Source organism: Quercus lobata, chromosome 2, assembly GCF_001633185.2.
Source record: "Quercus lobata isolate SW786 chromosome 2, ValleyOak3.0 Primary Assembly, whole genome shotgun sequence".
NCBI classification, from domain to species: Eukaryota; Viridiplantae; Streptophyta; class Magnoliopsida; order Fagales; family Fagaceae; genus Quercus; species Quercus lobata.
In genome coordinates this window covers 32,614,594-32,637,235 of record NC_044905.1, presented here as the reverse complement: position 1 = coordinate 32,637,235, position 22,642 = coordinate 32,614,594, and the positions used below count along the sequence as shown (strand labels likewise).

General features: G+C 37.1%; 1 protein-coding gene and 1 non-coding gene across 2 annotated transcripts; both read left to right on the top strand.

The window, feature by feature from the left end:
• Nucleotides 1-312: 312 nt before the first annotated feature.
• Nucleotides 313-2,912, top strand: LOC115963253 (myosin-11-like). The gene is made up of 3 exons (XM_031082197.1): nucleotides 313-490; nucleotides 1,180-1,940; nucleotides 2,034-2,912. Exons 1-3 carry the CDS (start codon nucleotides 313-315, stop codon nucleotides 2,910-2,912), a joined length of 1,818 nt encoding a protein of 605 aa, XP_030938057.1.
• Nucleotides 2,913-18,836: 15,924 nt separating this feature from the next.
• On the top strand, nucleotides 18,837-18,944 carry LOC115978442. Its single transcript, XR_004088727.1, has one exon. It is a non-coding gene; the product is annotated as a small nucleolar RNA Z279/snoR105/snoR108 (small nucleolar RNA).
• The last annotated feature ends 3,698 nt before the right edge of the window (nucleotides 18,945-22,642 follow it).

The following is a 22,642-nucleotide window of genomic DNA, read 5'->3' as shown; positions in this document are numbered from 1 at the left end:
CATGTTCGATGGTGAGATGTAAATCGAACGGTAGAGGGCCTATCTCGTTTAGCGAGCGGGAATTTTACCGCTCACAATTTCTACACGACTACAAAGGCGTTCTCAAATCAATTCTCTTTCTTACCTTCGGTGACCACACAGTTCCAGAGCTCATACACTGAACCTGCCCTTCTCCTTTTTCATCATTTCCCTGGCGTCTACAAACAATTACATCTTGTTCGAGGTCCCTCTTTCAAACTTGTAAGTTTTCTCAAAATCTTTACCACTTTTATTTTAAACTCGTTACTTTTTTCTGCTAAATCCTTTAGAAAAATGGGGAAAAAGAAGAGTCCATTTCGATGTCTAGTTGAGTTCGAGGAAGGTATCAGAAATTTCTGCTCTAAGTATAGGATCCCCTCTACGGTGGGTATGAGGTATGCCGCCCAAGGGGAATGGGTCGACGCTAGACAAACAGGGGAAGTGGTTATTCCCATGATTGCTTTCATAGAAGGTGGGATGACCATCCCATGGGTGGTATTACTAGGAGCTACCTTAGTTTCTTTAAGTTATCCCCCACCCAGTATGTCCCAAATATGTTTAGGGTCTTGGGAAGTATAGATGCTCTGAACGAGAGAATGAACCTAAAACTGACCCACCATGACGTGAATTGGGTGTACAATCTCCATCACTTGACTGGGCAGGGGTATTACCTCAGGTCGAGATATCCCGAGGTAAGGCTGATTCAGTGCCTTCCCACTTCGAATAAGAATCTAAAGGGTGATTTTCTTATCTTCTCTAGGGAATGACACAATGGTCTGCCATGCCCCATGGTGGGAGGAGTACCAAGTGGGAGTGTAGTCATAGATTCATAATGTTTGGTTTACGCATACATTTTGTGTTTTTGGTTTTTTTTTTTTTTTGGTATTCTTATCTCTAACAACGCTTCGCTTCAATTCAATGGTTTTGCAGATAGACATTACACAAAGCCCAACATTAAGTTAGTCAATAAGGCGAGCCTGGACAAGGTATTGAAAGCCGAGATATACGTGAATGAAGCTGACGGCCAACTCCGTGCAGAACATTTAATCCTCGGCTATACCCCTCTATCGTTTGCTTTCCAAGCGCCGAAGTGCGTGATTAGAGCCCGCGATCCTCGGCTTCACCGTATCAGTGTTGCCTACAAAGGGTTCGTTGTTCCAGAAGGTATCTCACTTCCCCAATACACATCTCGTACCGAGCCTCTTTTTGTGGCCAGCGTCTCGGCAGGAGCCTCTTCATCCCAGCTTACCCTCAGAGAAGAGGAAGCAGAAGGGAAAGAGGAAGAAGAAGAAGAAGAGGATGAAGTTATAGAAGTCTCTGACTCCACGGACGACTTTGAGATTTTTGATCAATCCATACACTCCGGAGAAGGTCCTGACGAGATGGGGATACAAAGGAAGGCCCAAAGAAGCTTGTTGGAGTTGATGGAAGGTCAACCCGGGAAGAGTGCGCCGGCAAAGTCAACACAATCCCAGGCTCCATCTCTTCCCACTAGGTCTCCTCCTCCTGCTCCTCGCCAGCCTTCTCGTCAACCTCCTCAGCCAACCCGTCCTGATGCTGCCAAATTAAAAAGACGTAGGGAGCAGAAGGGCAAGGAGGTGGTAGACGTTGGCAAGTCTCGTCCTACTCGCGAGGAGGATGCCCAACGAGCTGCAAAGCAGCAAAAAACCAGGCAACAAGCTCCGCGGGGCCAGGAGAGGTCTGATTCCCAACTTTCTGAGCCACAAGCATGGTTGCCAGCACCTATGCATGGTGGGGAGCCTTTGCGAGATGATGCATCTATAAGGGATTTCAATGGCGGCATAGGGTGTCACATAGCCTCGGCCATAGAGGAGGTCTTATTGCTCCCAAAAGATATGGCCGAAATAAAGAATATGAGGAAAAATGAACTCATGCTCAACAATAAAAGATACTTGGGCATGGTAAGAAGTGGACTCTTTTCTTCTTTCTTTTTGCGATCATTACTCACCAATATGTACTTTTCACTGACTATAGTGTTAACCTCTTTCCTACAGATTATTCAAAATACTTTCAAGCTGGATGAGATGCTCAATATCTGCTCCAATCAGCTAGATGATGAAAGGAAGAAACGGGCAACGGCTGCGCAGACCTTGTCCAAATTTGAGCAGGACTTGGCCGACGTGAAGAAAAAATTACTTGCTGAGGAGCAAGCTCGCAAGAGTGCCGAGTCGGCCCTAGAAGGCTATCAAAAGCAGGTCGAGGACCAGGGGAACTGCTTGCGTGAGGCGAATGCCGAACTGAAGAAGGCTCAGGAACAAGTCCTAACTCTTAAGAAGCACTCGGAGGAAACCCAAAAGCTAAAGGAGCAAGCTGAAAAGTCCAGGGAGGAAGCCGAGAAAGCAAAAACCGAGGCCGAACGGGCAATGAATGAAGCTGAGCAGAGAGGCTATGAGGTTGGTATAGCTGAGACTGAGGAGGCTTTGAGAGCCGAGGTTCCAGTGGTGTGCCGTATCTACTGTGCAAGAACTTGGGATGAGGCCCTTAACCGAGCTAGGGTTGAGGCTTCATCTGAGTTATGGAGGCCAGAGAACGTATTCTATCCTGAGGCGATCCGTCCCTCAACTCCTTCACCCCATCAAGCTGAAGCCCCTCCTTCAATCGTTAATCCCAATGAGGTGGTTTTGCCTCAAAATCTTCCTCCCTCTGGCCAGCCAGAACCAGCTAAAGGGGGTATTGCCCTTCCAAGAGCTTCCTTGGACAAGACTGCAACTACTTCTGAGGCAGAGACGACCTCCCAAAGTTTTCAACAGGATTTGACTTCCACAGTCTTGCCAACTGGGGGAGCTACTAAGGATAAAGAGGAAGTCACTACTTCGGAGGCAAACAAATCAGCCAGCCAGGCCCCGAAGATCCAATTTAAATTGAAAAAGTAGGATTTGTTTTGTAGTCTGACTAGAAATTTTTTAAGGACTCTCATGTTTATTTTTTTACTGCTCTTGCTGCTTTATATTATTTTTGTACTTGTTCACTGTGTTACTGTAATTTGGATGGGTTCATTTTGACTATCCTTTGTTTGCATGGGGAAGTTTTACTTATAAACATCACCAATTGGTAATTAAAAATGGATGATAAGCATTAATACTGCGGGGTCTTAGGGAGACATTTTAGATACGCACGTATTCTTTCCAATCAATCGAAACTTTATAAAAAGTTCAAAAACTGAATAAAATTGGGCCTTCAGTATTTCGATTGTACATTAAATGACATTCATAGATTCCTCTTTAATACTTCAATAGATGTTATAGGGCATTAATTTCCACTAAGTTTGTGATCCGAGGACCTGACACAACTTAGTTTCTGTTCAACACTTCAATACACATCACAAGGTGTTAATTTCCTCTAAGTTTGTGGTTCGAGGACCTGACATAACTTAGTTTCTGTATAACACTTCAATACGCATCATAGGGTATTAATTTCCACTAAGTTTGCGGTCCGAGGACCTGACATAACTTAGTTTCTGTTTAACATTTCAATACATATCATAGGGTGTTAATTTCCACTAAGTTTATGGTCCGAGGATCTGACATAACTTAGTTTCTGTTTAACACTTCAATACATATCATAGGATGTTAATTTCCACCAAGTTTGTGATCCGAGGGCCTGACATAACTTAGTTTCTGTTTAACACTTCAATACATATCATAGGGTATTAATTTCCACTAAGTTTGTGATCCGAGGACCTGACATAACTTAGTTTCTGTTTAACACTTCAATACATATCATAGGGTGTTAATTTCCACTAAGTTTGTGATCCGAGGACCTGACATAACTTAGTTTCTGTTTAACATTTCAATACATGTTATAGGGTGTTAATTTCCACTAAGTTTGTGATCTGAAGACCTGACATAACTTAGTTTTTGTTTAACACTTCAATACATATCATAGGGTGTTAATTTCCACTAAATTTGTGATCCGAGGACCTGACATAACTTAGTTTCTGTTTAACACTTCAATACATATCATAGGGTGTTAATTTCCACTAAGTTTGTGATCCGAAGACCTGACATAACTTAGTTTCTGTTTAACACTTCAATACATATCATAGGGTATAGGAACACAGGATGTATGGTTAACGTAAACCAAAAAAAAAACTCAAATTGAACTACTTTTATTAATAATAATACCTCTTGAGATTATTTACATTCCAAGGATGAAGTACAGCTTTTTCATCTAGGTCTTCTAGATAATAGGCTCCTATTTCGACTACTGAAGTAATCCGATAAGGCCCTTCCCAATTAGGCCACAATTTTTCCCAATTTGGATTCTTGGTGGTTCCTAGAACTTTTCTCAACACCAGATCTCCTATGGCTAACGGCCTTAGCTTCACATTACTATCATGGCCTTGCTTGAGTTTATGTTGGTAGTAAGCCAATTGAACCATCGCGCTCTCCCTTTGCTCTTCGATCAGGTCCAAACTTTTCTCCAACATCGCGTCGTTATTGTCCGAGGAAAATGTACTGGTCCTTAACGTTGGGAATTTAATTTCCAGGGGGATGACGGCCTCGGCTCCATAGGTCATGGAAAAGGGAGTCTCCCCCGTTGAACGTCGGGGCATTGTTCGATATGTCCAGAGAACATGTGGCAATTCTTCCACCCATTTTCCTTTTGCATCATCTAACCTCTTCTTAAGCCCATTGACTATTACTTTGTTAACAGTTTCAGCTTGCCCATTCCCTTGAGGATAAGCCGGAGTAGAATATCTGTTTCTTATACCCAAGTCCGAACAGTATTGCCTAAAGGCATTGCTATCAAATTGAAGTCCGTTATCTGAGACAAGAGTGCGTGGAGTTCCAAATCGCGTGACAATATTCCTCCAAATAAGCTTCTTAACATCTACGTCTCTGATGTTGGCCAAGGGCTCAGCTTCGACCTATTTAGTGAAATAATCTGTGTCGACCAACAGATACTTTTTGTTTCCTAGGGCTTTAGGAAAAGGGCCGACAATGTCCAGCCCCCATTGAGCAAAAGGCCAAGGGCTGGAGAGAGGGTTAAGAATTCCTCCTGGTTGGTGGATATTTGGAGCGAATCTTTGGCACTAATCACATTTCCTAACATACTCTTGCGCTTCCTTCTGCATATTTGGCCACCAATAGCCTTGTGTGATGGCTCGGTGTGATAGAGACCTTCCCCCTGTATGACTTCCACAAATACCTTCATGCAACTCTTCTAGGATTAACTCTGACGTCTCAGGAGGCACACAGAGCAAGTACGGCCCAGAGAAGGACCGTTTGTATAACTTTTTATCCTCAGATAACCAGTACCGAGGAGCTTTCCTCCATATTTTCTCATCTTCTACTTTCTCTTCGGGCAAGATGTCACTTTCAAGGAATTTCAATATGGGATCCATCCAGCTCGGCGCTAGACTGGTTTGATAGACTTGGCAAATGTCCTTTTCTGGTGAGGTGGGGGTACTCAAGTCTTCAACGATGATCAACCGAGGAAAATTCCGTACCGAGGAGGTGGCAAGAGTTGTCAAGGAGTCGGCGTGAGTATTTTCACCTCGAGGAATATGCGATAAGTCGAAAGACTCAAACTTCGTTTGCATACATCTAACTTGGCTCAGATACCCCTGCATTCTTGGATCCCAGGCCTTCAGCTCTCCTCTCACTTGGCCGACTACCAATCTCGAGTCCGAGAATAGTTCTGCTATCTTTCCGCCCATTTTCTGGACCATACTCATTCCCATCAACAAAGCTTCATATTCCGCTTCGTTGTTAGTAGCCGAGAATCCTAACCTCAATGACTTCTTGATGATGACCTCTTCGGGGGATATCAAAACTAATCCCAATCCTGCTCCCCGTTGGTTTGCTGCCCCATCCACGTACACCCTCCAAGAGGATCCGCCTTGTGTGGATATTAGGCTAACCGATTTTTCATCCATGTTGTCTTGCTTCATATTAACTTCTTTTGGGCACTCGGCAAACTCGGCCACCAGATCGGCAAGGACTTGGCCTTTCACAAAGGTGCGAGGCATGTACTTGATATCGAAGGCACCTAGAATCGTGCCCCATTTAGCAATTCTTCTAGTGTAGTCTACACTTCTTAGTATGAACTTGAGAGGTAGCTGGGTCAAGATAACCACAGTATGGGCCTGAAAGTAATGTGGAAGTTTGCGTCTTGCATGGACCACCGCCAAGATGGCCTTTTCTAATGACAAGTATCTCACCTTGGCCTCATGAAGGGATTTGCTTACATAGTAAACTGGCCTTTGGACGCCACTGTCCTCTCGTATCAAGACAAAACTAACTGCATGAAGGGCAACCGCCAGATAAGCGAACAATACCTCATCCACCTTAGGACTAGACATGATAGGCGGCCTAGACAGGTATTCTTTCAACTGTTGGAATGCCACAGCACACTCCTCGGTCCATTCAAATCCTTACCACTTATGCAATAGTCGGAAAAAGGGACGACACCTCTCAGCTGACCTGGAGATAAACCAGTTCAAAGCAGTAGTTATTCCAGTCAGTTTCTGTACTTCTTTTTGGATTCCGAGGTGCTTGTAAATCGTTAATGGCCTTAATCTGATCTGGATTTATTTCAATTCCTCTATGGGTCACCATGTACCCCAAGAACTTCCCGGAGCCCACACCAAAGGAGCACTTCGAAGCATTCAAGCATAACTTATGTTTTCTCAGTATCCCAAAGATATTCGTGAGATCTTCCACATGCTTGGACACCACTTTACTCTTCACAACCATGTCATCGATATAAACTTCAATACTTCTACCAAGTTGTGGTTCAAACATTTTAGTCATCATGCGTTGGTAGGTAGATCCGGCATTTTTCAAACCGAAGGGCATCACCTTGTAATGGTAGTTCCCAATTGGGGTGACAAAAGCAATCTTTTCCTGATCGTTCGCGGCCAGTGGTATTTGGTGATATCCTTGGAAGGCATCCAAGAAACTCATCCTAGGATGACCCACGATTGCATCCACCAACTGGTTTATCTTCGGCATGAGAAATGGATCCTTGGGGCAAGCCCTCTCCTTCTCTTACAAAGGCAACTTAGCCCCAACCTGGAAGAATTTTTCCGGATCATCAGCAACAGTTACCCTCTCCAAATCTTCACACTCTACCTCATCGGCTGGTACATCCAAGCGTAATGCTGGGGGCTTTAATTGCTATAATTCATTATCGGCCGTAGCCAAGGTCTCTACCTTTGGTCGATGTTGTATAACTGCTACTAGGTATTGCCGAGCGGCTGCCTGACTTCCTACTATCTCCAACACTTTGCCTCTGGATGGATACTTCACTTTCTGATGCAGAGTAGACGAGACCGCTTTCAGGGTATGAAGCCAAGGTCTGCCCATAATAGCCGTGTATGGAGAGAAAACGTCTACGATAATAAAGTCCACCTCCACCACATCTGTACCGGCCTGCACAGGCAGTCTGATCAATCCTTTGGGAGCAACCATCCTTCCCTCAAAACTTACTAGAGGGGAGTTATAGGTTGTTAAATCCTTTGGTTTCAGACCTAACCCCTTATACAAGTCTGGATACATTATATCCACAGCGCTACCTTGATCTACCATTACCCTTCTGACATCGTACCCACCAATTCTCAGTGTGACCACCAAGCATCATCATGGGGCTGTATGGTTCCAACCATGTCCTCATCCGAAAAGCCCAGAATCAGGGGGACATCCACCCTGGCTCTCTTCGATGCTTGGGAATGATCCTCGGCCGGGGGTTGGAACACCGACAGTACCCTGGAGGGGCAAGATCTAATCCTTCCTAAGGCAGCAAAAATAACGTTGATCGTACCCAGGCGAAGTCTTGAAGAAGCGTCCCTACGCATCTCTGAGCCTGCTTGACTTGCCCTACCACTAGAGTGATGCAAGAGTTGCTTTAATTTCCCTTCTCGGACCAACTGTTCCAAGTGGTCCCATAAATTCCTGCAATTTTCCGTCGTGTGCCCATGATCCTGATGATAGTGGCAATATAAGTTCGGGTTGCATTTCCTAGGCTCTCCCGCCATCTTGTTTGGCCATTTGAAAAAGGGTTCATTCTTTATCTTCTCCAAAACCTGCTACACCGGCTCTCGAAACACCGCATTAACCACCTGGGTGTCCGCAAAACCCGACTGCCCGACGAAGTCCTTCCGGGGTCGGTTACTGTTATAACGATCCGACCTGAAATCCCTCCTCTCCTGAGGGATTACCTTGGCCTTTCCTTTTCCCTGAAGTTGATCCTCATCTACTCTTTTGTACTTATCTATCCTGTCCATCAACTGGTGTACACTGGTAACAGGTTTACCTGTCAGGGATTTCCTTAAATCGTGATCGGTTGGGAGGCCAGCTTTGAAAGTACTTATGGCCACATCATTGTTCTTTCCTTCTATTTCATTAAACATTTACTAGTACCTATCCGAATAAGTCTTGAGAGTCTCGCCCTCTCGCATAGACATAGTCAGCAAAGATCCCAAAGGCTGAGGAACCCTGCTGCATGTGATAAAGTGAGCACCAAAAGCCCGGGTCAGCTTTTTGAAGGATTCAATAGAATTGGCCCTTAAGCCATTGAACCATCTCATCACCACCGGACCTAAACTTGATGGAAAAACCTTGCACATCAAAGCCTCATCCCTGGAGTAGATAGCCATTTTCTGACTAAAATAGCTTACATGTTCTACTGGGTCCGACTGGCCATCATATAGGGAGAACGTAGGCTGATGGAATCGCCGAGGAAGGACTGCATCTTCTATATTCCTAGTAAAGGGTGATTTGGAAATTTGGCTCAAGGCTTTGTTCATGGCATTGTTCATGGCATTGTTACCCAAGCCCCTGCTAGGCGGACTTCTGTGCCTACGTCGATGGCCGTGCTCCTCTTCATAGGAGAAAGTCTCGCTAGGCGGAGTTCTTGATCTCCGCCTATAACTAGCTCCATCCGACTCCTCAGATGATGGTTCGGAGCAAGGTGGGGAACGTTCTCGCCGGGCATGACGCAACTCTCTCTTCAAATCGGCAATCTCACGTTGTAGATTCCCGTCATGCTTTGCATGGGAGACGTGACTCTTCCCACGAGAGTGACTTTTAGTGGTATGAGTTGTGCGCACACTCCCCTCATGGCCTTCTCTCCGTTCGGGACTCCTATGGGGATCACCATGTTGGGAGCCCCTTGACTCTGCCTAGTGCGGGTTGGCATCTTCCTGATGTGGTCCCGTCGCGTAATGATGTGGACCTGCTTCCTCCATCATAAACGTTGCATCGGAAGTCTTTTAAGTTAAAACAAGCTCTTCCCACAGACGGCGCCAATTGGAAGGACTCAATTTGTAACGATCCCAAACCGGTCTTGAGTTCGTACGTTAAAAGGCCCAAACAATAAAATTTGTAGAGCGTGGGTGTTCAAGAACTAGATTAACTTCTTTAAAAGTAAAAAGATTCAACCTCACGTTTATAGATGGACTAGAACCGATATAACAATCTGTTTTCCTTTGAAACAAATACAGTTCTTTGGCTTTCATGCTTTTTTCCTGAGTGTTCTTTGCGTTTTTCTCTATGTTCTGATCCCTTTCTGCATGCTTTTCTTTCATATTATATACTGCCATCTTCATACCATCTTCACCACACACGTGTAGGTTGGGTTCATGGGATCTCTTTCTGTCCCATCTAACACCTTCTGGAACCTCCTTCTAGCAGCTGTAAGGTTGCTCCATCACTGTTCAGGCATCACTTCCACATTAATGCGGCCAGAGAGTTGGTTGAGAGGAAATTAATGCGGAGGCAGCTGTTGCCATAGATATTTGTTTGCCTTCTCTCTCTTACATTTGGTCCCTTATCCCAACTTTAGTGGTGACGTAGTTTCGAAGTATGTTTGTAACAAGATGGCGTTCTGATCGTCCTCGGACTCATATTGCCGAGAAGGATTTTGTCCTCGGACGAATACTAAACTCACCTTTCGTGATATTTACTCTTCCTTTTGTTTGGTTACCCCTTTAATCTGATATGGGCCTCCTCGGATAGGTTTGCATCCTCGGATGGGCCACAGGCCCAATTAACTTGACTTTAATAATTTTAATGACCGACCGGCCCCCACACATGTTATTTAAAAATAAAAAAAAATTATTTGATTAATTATTTATATTTTTATAATAAAAATTGTGTTTAATTTTAAATGCATTCATGCATTTGCATGGGTTACATACTAGTACTTAATAATTGATTAGGTTATTAAAAATCAATTGCTATTAGGAACCCCTCTAGGTATATAGATAATAATTGTTGTAAGTTACATTTAGTTGGTTAGTTAGTTACAATTTCAAGCATATTAATCATATTTAACACATGTTGGAATTATTAATGCACATGGAGAATAATAGAACCATTAGGATAAAGCCATGTGAGCCAATAGAATAGTTTTATAGTTCTATAAATACTTGTAATCACATTGCCATTCATATGGAAGAATAAACCAATTGATTGTTTAGTTCATTTCCTCTCTCTCTCTTAATATTTCTCCATGAAGGGTGATTATCTCGAATTAAATCAATTTCCCTACAATTTTCATACATTTCCCTACAATATCTATCCATCCCCATTAGGAAACTTAGGTTCCTAACAATGGCCAAATTGCCTTGGGGCCCTTTCAAAAATGTATAGTACGTGTATGATACATATGTAGTAACATTTTAATATATATAGTTGCATTTCTCATGAAAAGATTTTTCCAAAAAGATTTAAAAGACAAGCAAAAGAATAATTGAAACCATAATTTCAACTTCTTGCACTTACAATCATTTTAGAATGTGAATTTGAGTTTGATAAGAATATTGTGGTATAAAAATCTTGATTTACACCCTTCAATAATAGTATACCACGTTAGATTTTCATAAACTCATGAATAGGGTTTACCGCACACAATAAATCCTTTGTATTTCAGAAAATCAACCAAATCATTCCATTATAATCAGTTGCTTTCCTTAATTATATTTCTTTGTTAGGCGGTGTCTTTGATGGCTGGAGGCATCTTTTTCCAGATTATGGTAGTGCCTCCAATGGCCTAGAGGTGTAGCGTCTTTAGCTAGTTGTAGGCCCGATAATAAGGATGATGGGTTTGATTTTTTGAAACAAGCTGATGATTCATTTATTATGTGTGGTAGACTCTATTCATTAGTTTGTGAAAATTTAACGTGATATATATATATATATATATATATGTGTGTATGTTGTTATTGAAGTGTGTACACCAAGGGTTTTACATCATATCTCAATTGAATTTGAACTCTTAAGAGTATATCATTGGTCTAACATGAAACAACTCTTATTAGTAAAATTATCAAAGGATTAGTCTCCACAAGACATGTCAGGCTTCAACTCTGTTAGAAATATAACTAAATTCATTATTTCTTACCTTCTTTCTTAGTAAACTCATTTCTTAACAACTAAAATTTTTAGGATTATATATTTATAATTTATCGGTATTAGAGCATGTAATCCTATGCTCGAATCTCCTCTCTCCTTTACCACTCATTTAAAATCTCACAAAGAATATTCGTTGCTGACCTTGAATAACCAAGGTTGGCCAAGCAGCAATTTTGTCTAGTAATTATTGTATTAAAGTTGGACCATTCTTTTTGGTCAACTCATCAGTTTTGGTGTCTGAAATCATACGATAATTTGGCTATAAAAATAACTTTCCATGCATTGCTCCCTTCAAAATTTCATTGTGTTTGTGTTTGTGTGTTATAGAGAGCGAGAGACAGAGAGTTAACATGAGTAGTCGAGACCAACCGCCAGGGAACGACTATAATCCTGACCAAAGTGAGATAGAGAAACTCACAAAAATCAATGAGAAACAAGAAAAGCGAATCCGAGCACTAGAAGCAAAAGCTCTTCAGCTCACCAACTTATACTTTGTGTTCCAAGGAGTCATTCTCTCAACATGTGCCTCAGCCAGGTCTATCAAATGTCATCACTGGTGGATTCCCTTTGTCCTCTCCTTGCTTGCTGCCATCCTCAACCTCTTTGCATTTTACTTCACTGTCGAAAAAATTTTGAGCTGCAGAGAACATTTTGACCAAAACACGGTACACCTTGGTGACCTGAAGGCGAGATCAGAACAAAACCCGCCTGGAGACTCGCTTAGGCCAGAGTCGCCAGACCCGTGTAAAAAGCGGTGGCGCCGGGTTTTGGCTTATGCAAGCATTGGCTTGTCTTTAGGCTTCAGTGGAGTTGTGCTTTACGGTTGCCATGCAATTCTTTGTTACAAGAGGAGCAATGAAAATGATCAATGCTAAATATATGCTTCAACTTTATTAGTACTGAAAACGGAATTTGGTGACAAACAAAAGAATGTATTAAGGTCTATATGTATATGGTACTCCTTTTAGGCTATTGCTTTCCATCTTTCTAAATAATGTTGCTGTTTTCACATTTCTTTGTAACTGTAATAAGGGATTTTCTATCGAAATTATGTTTGGTTATGCGTGGCTTTATTCAATCTGGCATTGAAATTTACCACTAGGCTGCTCAGCATGTATTTATGAATGAAAATAATATATATGCAAGGTTCAGTGTAGATACCGGATTCGGGATCCTTAGACTCTTGAGTTTTTCCCCCCCTTAAAATGCTTATTGAACTCGTAATATTTGAAGGGTTAATACACCAACTAAGCTCCAAGCTATAGTCCAGCTTGATCATTCTGAACATGTCCATGTTGAGTTGCGTGTGGAGTGGTTTGGCCGAGGTAAGTAGTTGTTTACATTCGTATCAAGTTTATCAAATTTCAACCTGAACAGGGGGTGTTAAAATACAAGCCCAATACTCCTTGTACGTACTTATATACAGCATACTCTTTTATTTTGAGTGATTCTAGTACTATATAAAAAACCACAATTATTTTACCACAACTTTTATATAGATTCATCATTTTTTCTCTACCATTTACATTCTATCACATCATAATTGTGGCAAAAAATTATAAAATTTTTTGTGGTCTAGACCTTCTCTTTACTTGTACATTACTCATATGTCTGCCTATATAAAATTTTTTTTTTTTTTTTTTTTTTTTTTTTTTTTTTTTTTTTTGTATAGATTTAGGCATGGTTCAATATAGATAGAGTTTTTTCTCAAATATTCTAAAATATATAGTAGGAGTATATATATTATATACCTCACAATTATTATAACAACACGAATTCAGGATAACAATCATTCATAATGTGCTTCATTATGAACCAAATTCCATGTTGCGATCAAGATACACTAATTATCAAAGAATAATCAACATCTTTGCAGGTATTCATTGTCTACATCAGGCATATACAATCAAATGTTTCATCAAACTTATATCTAAGTAAAAAAAAAAATCTTAAACAAATTTTAGTTAATGTGTGCCAATGCGGGATTCCTCCTTCATCTAGAGGTTCATATGCAAGACGTACGGTTGTCCACATGCTTTAAGAAAAGAAAGCTTTAAAAATTATTAAAATCAAGGAATTAGTAATTTTCTATTTTAGAAAATCTGAAAACTTAGAAATAAAATTCTTCCTATGACAATTTTTTTTTGATAGAAATCCAATGACAAGTTTGTTTCCTATGTCATGTCACTGATGGCATTGTTTTATTTATTTTTTGTTTTCTCTCTATTTTCTTCCATTCATACTGTGGAATTTGAAGACTCTCTCAGCTTGCGCCAGCCTGGTGAACAAGTCGCTATGCATGTCCAACCAGTTGATAAGTAATGTCTAGCCATCATGGTGTTCACTTATCCCAAAAAACAAGAACAATAATGAACTTTTGCATCCTTAGGTTGTGTTCAATTTTGAATTAGTCGCAACGATAACGAGGTTCATGTTTGCCTCCCACGACTTGGCTAGGTCAATCTATGAATATCTAGTTTTGCTGTTTGCTACTAGGAAAATTGCAGGAAGGAGTTTTAGTAAAAACCAAACATTTAATAATGGCTAAATTTGTAGAGATACACAATGTGGTTTCGTGGTATAGCCAAGTTATTTTCTCATAAGAAAAACCTAGGAAGGGGTGTGCATATGGACATGCATGTTCTTGAGGATGCTATCAAAATGATAACGATGGAAAGAATTCAAGCATGTTAGAAGACAAGAAAACAATGTAGCGCTAGACCATGCATGCTCTAGCTCGCCAAGCTCAGCACATTGAGAGTGCCACTAGTGTGGCTTGAGGAAATCCTACAGTGCATTGTAAAATTAACATAATTCACAGAATCACATTGATATTACTAGACAAGTCCAATACTCCTTGACCTTATAGCATACTCTTTTACTTACATGTGATTCTAATATCATATAAAAAGTCATAATTTTTACCACAACCATTTTATAAAGTAGACTGTGATTAGTCAACTGTCACTTTTACATACACTCATCATTTTCTCTCCACTACTCACACCCTGCCACATCAAAATTGTGGCAAGAAGTTGTGAAAATTTTGGTGGCATTGACTTTCTCTTTACTTATACATTACTCATATATGTCTGTCTATATGAAAGTTTTTTTGTACAGTTTTAGGCATGGGTCAATATACGTAGAGTTTTTTCTCAAATATTCTAATAGTGGGAGTTATATATATATACTCCTCACAATTATTTTAACAACACGAATTCAGGATAACAATCACTCATAATGTGCTTCATTAATATGAACCAAATTCCATGTTGCGATCAAGATACACACTAATTATCAAAGAATAATCAACATCTTTGCAAGTATTCATTGTCTACATCAGGCATACAATCAAATGTTTCATCAAATTAAACTTATATTCTAAGAAGAAAAAAAATTCTTAAACAAATTTTAGTTAATATGTGCCAATGCGGGATTCCTCCTTCATCTAGAGGTTCATATGCAAGACGTACGGTTGTCCACATGCTTTAAGAAAAGAAAGCTTTAAAAATGATTAAAATCAAGGAATTAATAATTTTCTATTTTAGAAAATCTGAAAACTTAGAAATAAAATTCTTCCTATGACGAGTTTGTTTCCTATGTCATGTTACTATTGGCATTGTTTTATTTATTTTTTGTTTTCCCTCTATTTTCTTCCATTCATACTGTGGAATTTGAAGACTCTCTCAACTTGTGCCAGCCTGGTGAACAAGTCGCTATGCATGCCCAACCAGTTGCTAAGTAATTTTAATGTCGACGTCCATTAGTTTAGTCTAGCCATGCATCATGGTGTTCACTTATCCAAAAAAACAAAAACAATAATGAACTTTTGCATACTTAGGCTGTGTTCACCTTTGAATTAGTCACAACGATAACGAGGTTCATGTTTGCTTCCCACGACTTGGCTAGGTCAATCTATGAATATCTAGTTTTGCTGTTTGCTACTAGGAAAATTGCAGGAAGGAGTTTTAGTAAATACCAAACATTTAATAATGGCTAAATTTGTAGAGATCTAGATACACAATGTGGTTTCGTGGTATTGCCAAGTTATTTTCTCATAAGAAAAACCTAGGAAGGGGTGTGCATATGGACATGTTCTTGAAGATGCTATCAAAATGATAACGATGGAAAGAATTCAAGGATGTTAGAAGACAAGAAAACAATGTAGCACTAGACCATGCATGCTCTAGCTCACCAAACTCAGCACATTGAGAGTGCCACTAGTGTGGCTTGAGGAAATCCTACAGTGCATTGTAAAATTAACATAATTCACAGAATCATATTGATATTACTGACCTCATGAAATAAAACTCTTGCTTCCCAGGTTCTTAAAAAAAAATGGTGATTTCACTCAAGGTTATTTTACATCCAAAAATTATCTCTCTTTTAATTTTATTTTTTTTGAATAATTACATAATAATTAAATTATAATGTTCGACATTAAGTCTTAGAACCCGCAGAAGTTTGATTGAATAATCACATAAAGGGTTTTCTAGTGTGAAATTGAGTTTTAAATTACAGTGGAAATCCTCAGTAAGTCTCTATTATCTAAAATTAAGAGAAACCCAAAAAAGTTACATTTAAAACTTAATTTCACACTAGAAAACCCTTTATGTGAAGTGTAAGAGTATTTTAGTACAAAAAAATTCATGAAAAAAATAATATGTTCATTAAATTGTATTCATCATCTATTAAGATTGTCTTATCATTTTACGATTTTTTGGTGTAAAGATTCACATGAAAGAATTTTCAGGCTCTATTTGGTAAGAATGATATAAAAGTAAGAGGACAGAAAGAAAAAAAAAATATTATTTTGTGCTTGGTCGGATAGAAAGAAAAGAAACACTTAGAAATAAGAGCGGCCTAACATAATTTGGGGCCTAAGGCGAAAAATTTATGCGGGACCTTTAATATGTCAATATTAATTAAACAAAATTATTTAATACTAATCACATTATTTTTTTGAGAGACTAATACTAATCACATTAAGGTTAATTTGATACATTAAATACATAAATAATACTAACTAGACTAATGTTAATTTCATATAGAGAATTGAATATCATAGTTAAACTATAAATATTAATAAAAGAAATAAAAATATATTGTGATTAAAAAAGATACTTTATTTTGGATATAAGACGATGTATAGTTAAATAAAGTTGTAATCTCATTTTTAGTTTTATATTTTGATTTTAAGAGAGAGAGAGAGAGAGATAGATATTATTTGGTGTATGACTTTGTAGGATATTAGTTTACAAAAATCAAAGTCTCAAACTATTAAAGGAGATTAATTTATAATTGATGATTTAACATATTTGCAACATCTTTTTGAAATATTTTAGGGTTTCAATTGAGTTAAGGTTCTATTGGTCTCGTACTTTGAGAGTCTTAATAGAAATAAAAAAGAAAAATGCGCTAATTAAAAGCACTATAAAATGTTCAAAATATAATGTGACATTGTCTCTCATTGATAAACTTTATCAATTTAACTAATGAATGTTTATATCACTTTTTTATGATTAATAACATAGCAATTTGTAAGCGAATAGTAAAATTTATAGTATTCTTAACATCACTAATAAAAAAAAATGTACAACATTTAGAAAATATATATAATTTTATAAAAATTTAGGTCTTTAACTATGAAAAGCAGGGCTTTTTTCCTCAAGGAAAATTTTGTTTTTTGGTGGGGCCTTAGGCCTAGGCCTAACTTGCCTAGGCCTTGGGCCGGCCTTGCTTAGAAAATGAGTGTCACTTTTCTTTGTTTAATAGAGAATATTATAATTACTATCATATCAATTTGTATAAGAAATAAACATTCATAGGTATATTTCACTTGTTCATTAATTATTTTGTGATATTTCTTTGAAAAGTCATATTTTTATTTAAATTATATTATTATCTCCAATAAATTAATCAATTTATATGATTTAAATTTTCAGTTTAATTGCACTTCCTAATTCATGATTAATAATATAGCAAGTATTCCTTTCTCAAAAAAAAAATTTTTGTTAAGCTGCAGCCAAAAAAAAAAAAAAAAAAAATCTAATATTAGAAGAAATATAATTAACCATGTAGGGCAGAAGACTTTTATATCCTCCTTGGTGCATATTGCAATTTCTGCTCACTTTTCCACCCATGTTTGGTGGAACGAATCAGTACTGTAGGCCCGTATGAATGAGGACACTCAACTCCATATCTCTCATTTCCTTCGAATTTTCCACCATTCCATACCATAGAATCTCCCACTCCATGACGACTTTTGCACCTTCTCACTTCCACCCTCCCCATTTTCTATGACACCAATAAAGTTTACACATATTTTCAAAGTTTCAACCTATAACATCCACTCTTAATAATAGTTTTTATCATCAAATTTGACATCAATAAATTTTTGCTGTATGCAAATATTGAATTTCAGATTTCTTATTCAAGCATCAGAGATTTTACCAATTTAACTAATTGGAACTCACTTCTTTATTTTAGTTACGTACATAATAATCAAGGATTCAAATTGTAGCAATGCCAAGCATGTCTAAAATTTTTCAAAATTGATCAACTTAGTCCATAATTATTGTAAAAGAGATGAGAAAAATGAATAATGATTCAGGGATCAATTTGATCAGTTTTGAAAAGTTTTCTACTTAGTTGGTATTAGCCCAAACGTCAAGGGAACTTGTGTTAATTGTATTTTAATCTTTTTGTTTTTACCCTTACAACCTGTGCCCCATTGTGGACCATTGTGGCACATATTTGATCAGTTTGCCCCTTTTATTTTTTTTTTTCTTTTCTCTTTAGTTTTCCTTCCATCCTAGTTCCTAGTTGAGACCATAGTGAGTGATTTGTGTTTTTAATTTTCTTTTTATGGCATATTTTCAAACTTATATTTTTGAAGTTAAGAAGATATTTTTGAGGCCAGAATAATGATTGAGATAAATATTCTTCACTTATATTTTTGACATTTATTTTGATGATCACCTTATAATTGAGAGTTCTAGATATGAACCAGAATTTCAATAAAGAACGATAGGTATCTCATAAAGGATTTAAGCATATTTTGTCCTTCGAATTATATTGTTAATTTCTTGGTTAGAGGACTTAATCTTCCAGTAGTTTAGTCCTCTACCTATTTTATTTAGTATATATATGATTGTGGCATTGATGCTTCAATGAACACGAAAGTCACGGTTGTATTTACAGATAGTTGAACTAGTCTTGAGCTCACAATCTGGATGAGGATGATGGATTGATTCATTTGATGGGGCTGTTTTAGAGGGACTAAAAGAGAGGAATTTGTAAGGTAATCTTTTTTTGAGAATCTTTGTAAGGTAATCTAATCCCACATCGAAAGCTAATATTGGAATGTGTGGAAGTCGCTTCTTTAAGGAAGAAAATTGAACCAATGTGCAAACCATGATCCTTCAGGCAGTTAACGGGATATGATGAGCGGTTGGCTCTCGCAACATAAAAATGCGAGATGGATGTCCTCCCCAAAGCCTGGTTACGACAAACGGGCACTCTAATCTTAACCAATCTGATCCCAACTTTAAAATAAAGCATAGTTTTTGAATCAGTGTAAAAATGGTGTAAATTTTATGAAGTTACACGCAACGCTAAGTCGTTTCTATTTTTTGAGTTTCAACATGGTGTCTGATGTTTTTGAACCAATAAGAGAACCACACCCCCACCCCCCACCCCCCAAAACACCAAAAAAAAAAACCCCATTATTATGTGAAGTTCTAAGAGTATTTCAGTACAAAAAAATTCATGAAAAAATAATATGTTCATTAAATTAAATTGTTTTTACCTATGAGGATTTTTTTTGGTCTTTTGGAGATTTTTCTGGTGTAAAGATTCCAATAAAAGAAATTTTAGGCTCTATTTGGTAAGATGATATAAAAGTAGGATGGTAAGATGATATAAAAAGTAAGAGGAAACAAAATATAGAAATTATTAAAAAGTAAGATAAAGGAAAAAATATTAATATTTTCTATGATAGGTGTTTGGTCGGATAGATAGAATTAAAGAAAATATAGAAAATGAGTGTTATTTTTCTTTGTTTTATATTGTTATGCCAAAAATTTTGTAATTCACCAAGTTTATAACTCTTAGCTCTTAGTGTTTTCAAAAAAGACATCTAAGGTTCAAATTTTCCTTCTCCCAACTGCTGAATTATAAAATAAAAATAAATAGAAAGAAAACGGTATTAGAAAATAAAAGATATTTCACAATTTAAACTCTAATTACAATTATAGCTTTGTATAAGAAATAAGCAAGCATATGCATATATCAATTATTCATTAATTATTTTATAATATTTCTTTGAAAATTTAAAATTAAAATTTGCACTTTAATTTAAATTATATCATTATCTCCAATAAATTAATCACCCATTTATATAATTCAAAATTTCAATTTATTTTCACATTCCTTCAACTAGATTAAGACCCTTCTAGCCATATTTTGATAATAAAAAAATTTATATAAATTTTTCAATGTTAATTATATATAAGAATTTCACACATGTATAAATTGATTTTTTTTTTTTTTTTGAATATCTGGATTCACCTTATATGTATAAAAATTGTTTCATTTCACCCTAAATACTTAATAATCGATTAGGCTATTAAAAATCAATCGCTGTAAGTTACATTTAGTTAATTAGTTTTTTTTTTTTTTTTTGATGACACATTTAGTTAATTAGTTAGTTGGTTAGTTAGTTACAATTCCAAGCATGTTAATCACATTTAACACATGTTGGAATTATTAATACACATAGAGAATAACATAACCATTAGGATAAGACCATGTGAGTCAATAGAATAGTTTTATGGTTCTATAAATACTTGTAATAACATTTCTATTCATATGGAAGAATAAATCAATTGATTGCTTAGTGCATTTTCTCTCTCTTAATATTTCTCTATAAACGGTGACTATATCTTGAATTAAGTCAATTTTCCTACAATTCTTAGGTTCCTAACAATTGCCAATTGCCTCGAGGCCCTTTCAAAAATACACAGTGTATGATACATATATAGTAACATTTTAATATATATATATATATATATATATAAGATATAAAAGTGAAGCAAAAGAATAATTGAAACCATAATTTCAACTTCTTGGCACTTACAATTATTTTAGAATGTGAATTCAAGTTTGACAAGAATGTAGTATAAAACTCTTGATTTACACCTTTCAATAATAGTATGCTACGTTAAATTTTCACAAACTCGTGAATAGGGTTTACCACACACAATAAATCCTTTGTATTTCAAAAAATCAAACAAATCATTCTATTATAATCAGTTACTTTCCTTAATTATATTTCTTTGTTAGGCAATGTCTTTGATGGCTGAAGGCATCTTTTTCCAGATTATGGTAGTGCCTCCAATGGTAGGCTCGATATTAAGGATGATGGGTTTGATTTTTTGAAACGAGTTGATGATTCATTTATTATGTGCGGTAGACTCTATTCATGAGTTTGTGAAAACTTAGTGCGATATATATGTTGTTATTGAAGTGTGTAAACCAAGGGTTTTACATCACATCCCAATTAAATTTAAACTCTTAAGAGTATATCATTGGTCTAACATGAAAGAACTCTTATTAGTAGAATTATCAAGGTATTAGTCTCCACAAGACATGTCGGGCTTCAACTCTATTAGAAATATAACTAAATTAATTATTTCCTAACAACTTCTTTTCTTGTAAACTCATTTCTTAACAACTAAAATTTTTAGGATAATATATTTATAATTTATCTAGGTATTAGAGCATGTAATGCTATGCTCGAATCTTGTCTCTCCTTTACCTCTCATTTAAAATCTCACAAAAAATATTTGTTGCTGACGTTAAATAACAAAGATTGGCCAAGCAGCAATTTTGTCTGGTAATTATTGTATTAAGTTTTGGCCAACTCATCAATTTTGGTGTCTGAAATCATACGATAATTTGGCTATAAAAATGACTTTCCATGCATTGCTCCCTTCAAAATTTTCCTGTGTTTATGTTTGTGTTTGTGTGTTAGAGAGGGAGAGACATATCAGAAAACAGGGAAAAGAACTTCCTCAATTGTATATTTAACCAAAAGAAAAACGTACACATTATATACAATCAGAGTAGCTTAAGAACTAATTAACAACTCTACACGTGTGAATCCACATAGTAACTACCATTCTCACATGTCTTAACTAACTTCTGGAATTGATAAATACACACTAAAACTACATACAACTTTAACATCTTAAGCTACTTGTCATTTAACTCTTGCTTGTCTTTTCTTTCTTCAATTCTGCAGTTTTGCCTTGTTGCTGATTCTGTCAAGCCTTTATGCTTCTCATGCTCACCATGCTTTACATTCTGATACTCCCCCTCAAGGGAAACTACAAAATGAATATTAATCATCCCCATTTTGCAAATCAAACTTGAAAATTAATTGAAATTGAGTGCCTTGGTCAGTAAATCAGCTAATTGACAATGTGTTCTAACATGGATCAACTTGATAACCTTTTCAAGCACCTTGTCCCTCACTACATGACAATTAATCTCTATATGCTTAGTCCTTTCATGGAACACTGGATTTGATCCAATGTGCAATGTAGCCTGACTGTCACAAAACAGTAAAGCCTCTTTATTGTGTTGAACTCCAATATCTCTTAAAAAATACAACAACCAGACTATCTCACATGTAGCCACAACCATGGCCTTATACTCTACCTCTGCTGAAGATCTTGAGAATGTGCATTGCTTCTTTGATTTCCATGAAACTAATGAATCACCAATGAATATGCTATAGCTAGTCATTGAGCTTCTTGTGTTAAGGCACGCAACCCAATCAGAATCTGCAAATCCCTTCACATGTAGTTTTGATTTTGAAGAAAACAAAATGCCTTTCCTTGGTTCATTTTTCAGATTTTGTAAGACCCTGTACACAGCATCCAAATGAGGCTTTCTAAGCTTAGCCATGTATTGACTTAACCTATGAACTTCATAAGTAATGTCTGGTCTGGTAATAGTCAAATACAACAATCTGCCAATCATCCTTCTATACAAACTAGGATCCTTAAGTTCCTCTCCCTCATACTTACTCAACTTAAGATTTTGCTCCATTAGTGTCTTTGCTGGCTTACACCCTAGATATCCTGCATCATTCAGCAGCTCAAGAACATATTTCCTCTGACATAAAGCTAAACCTTGGTTTGATCTAGCAACTTCAAAGTCCAAGAAAATATTTT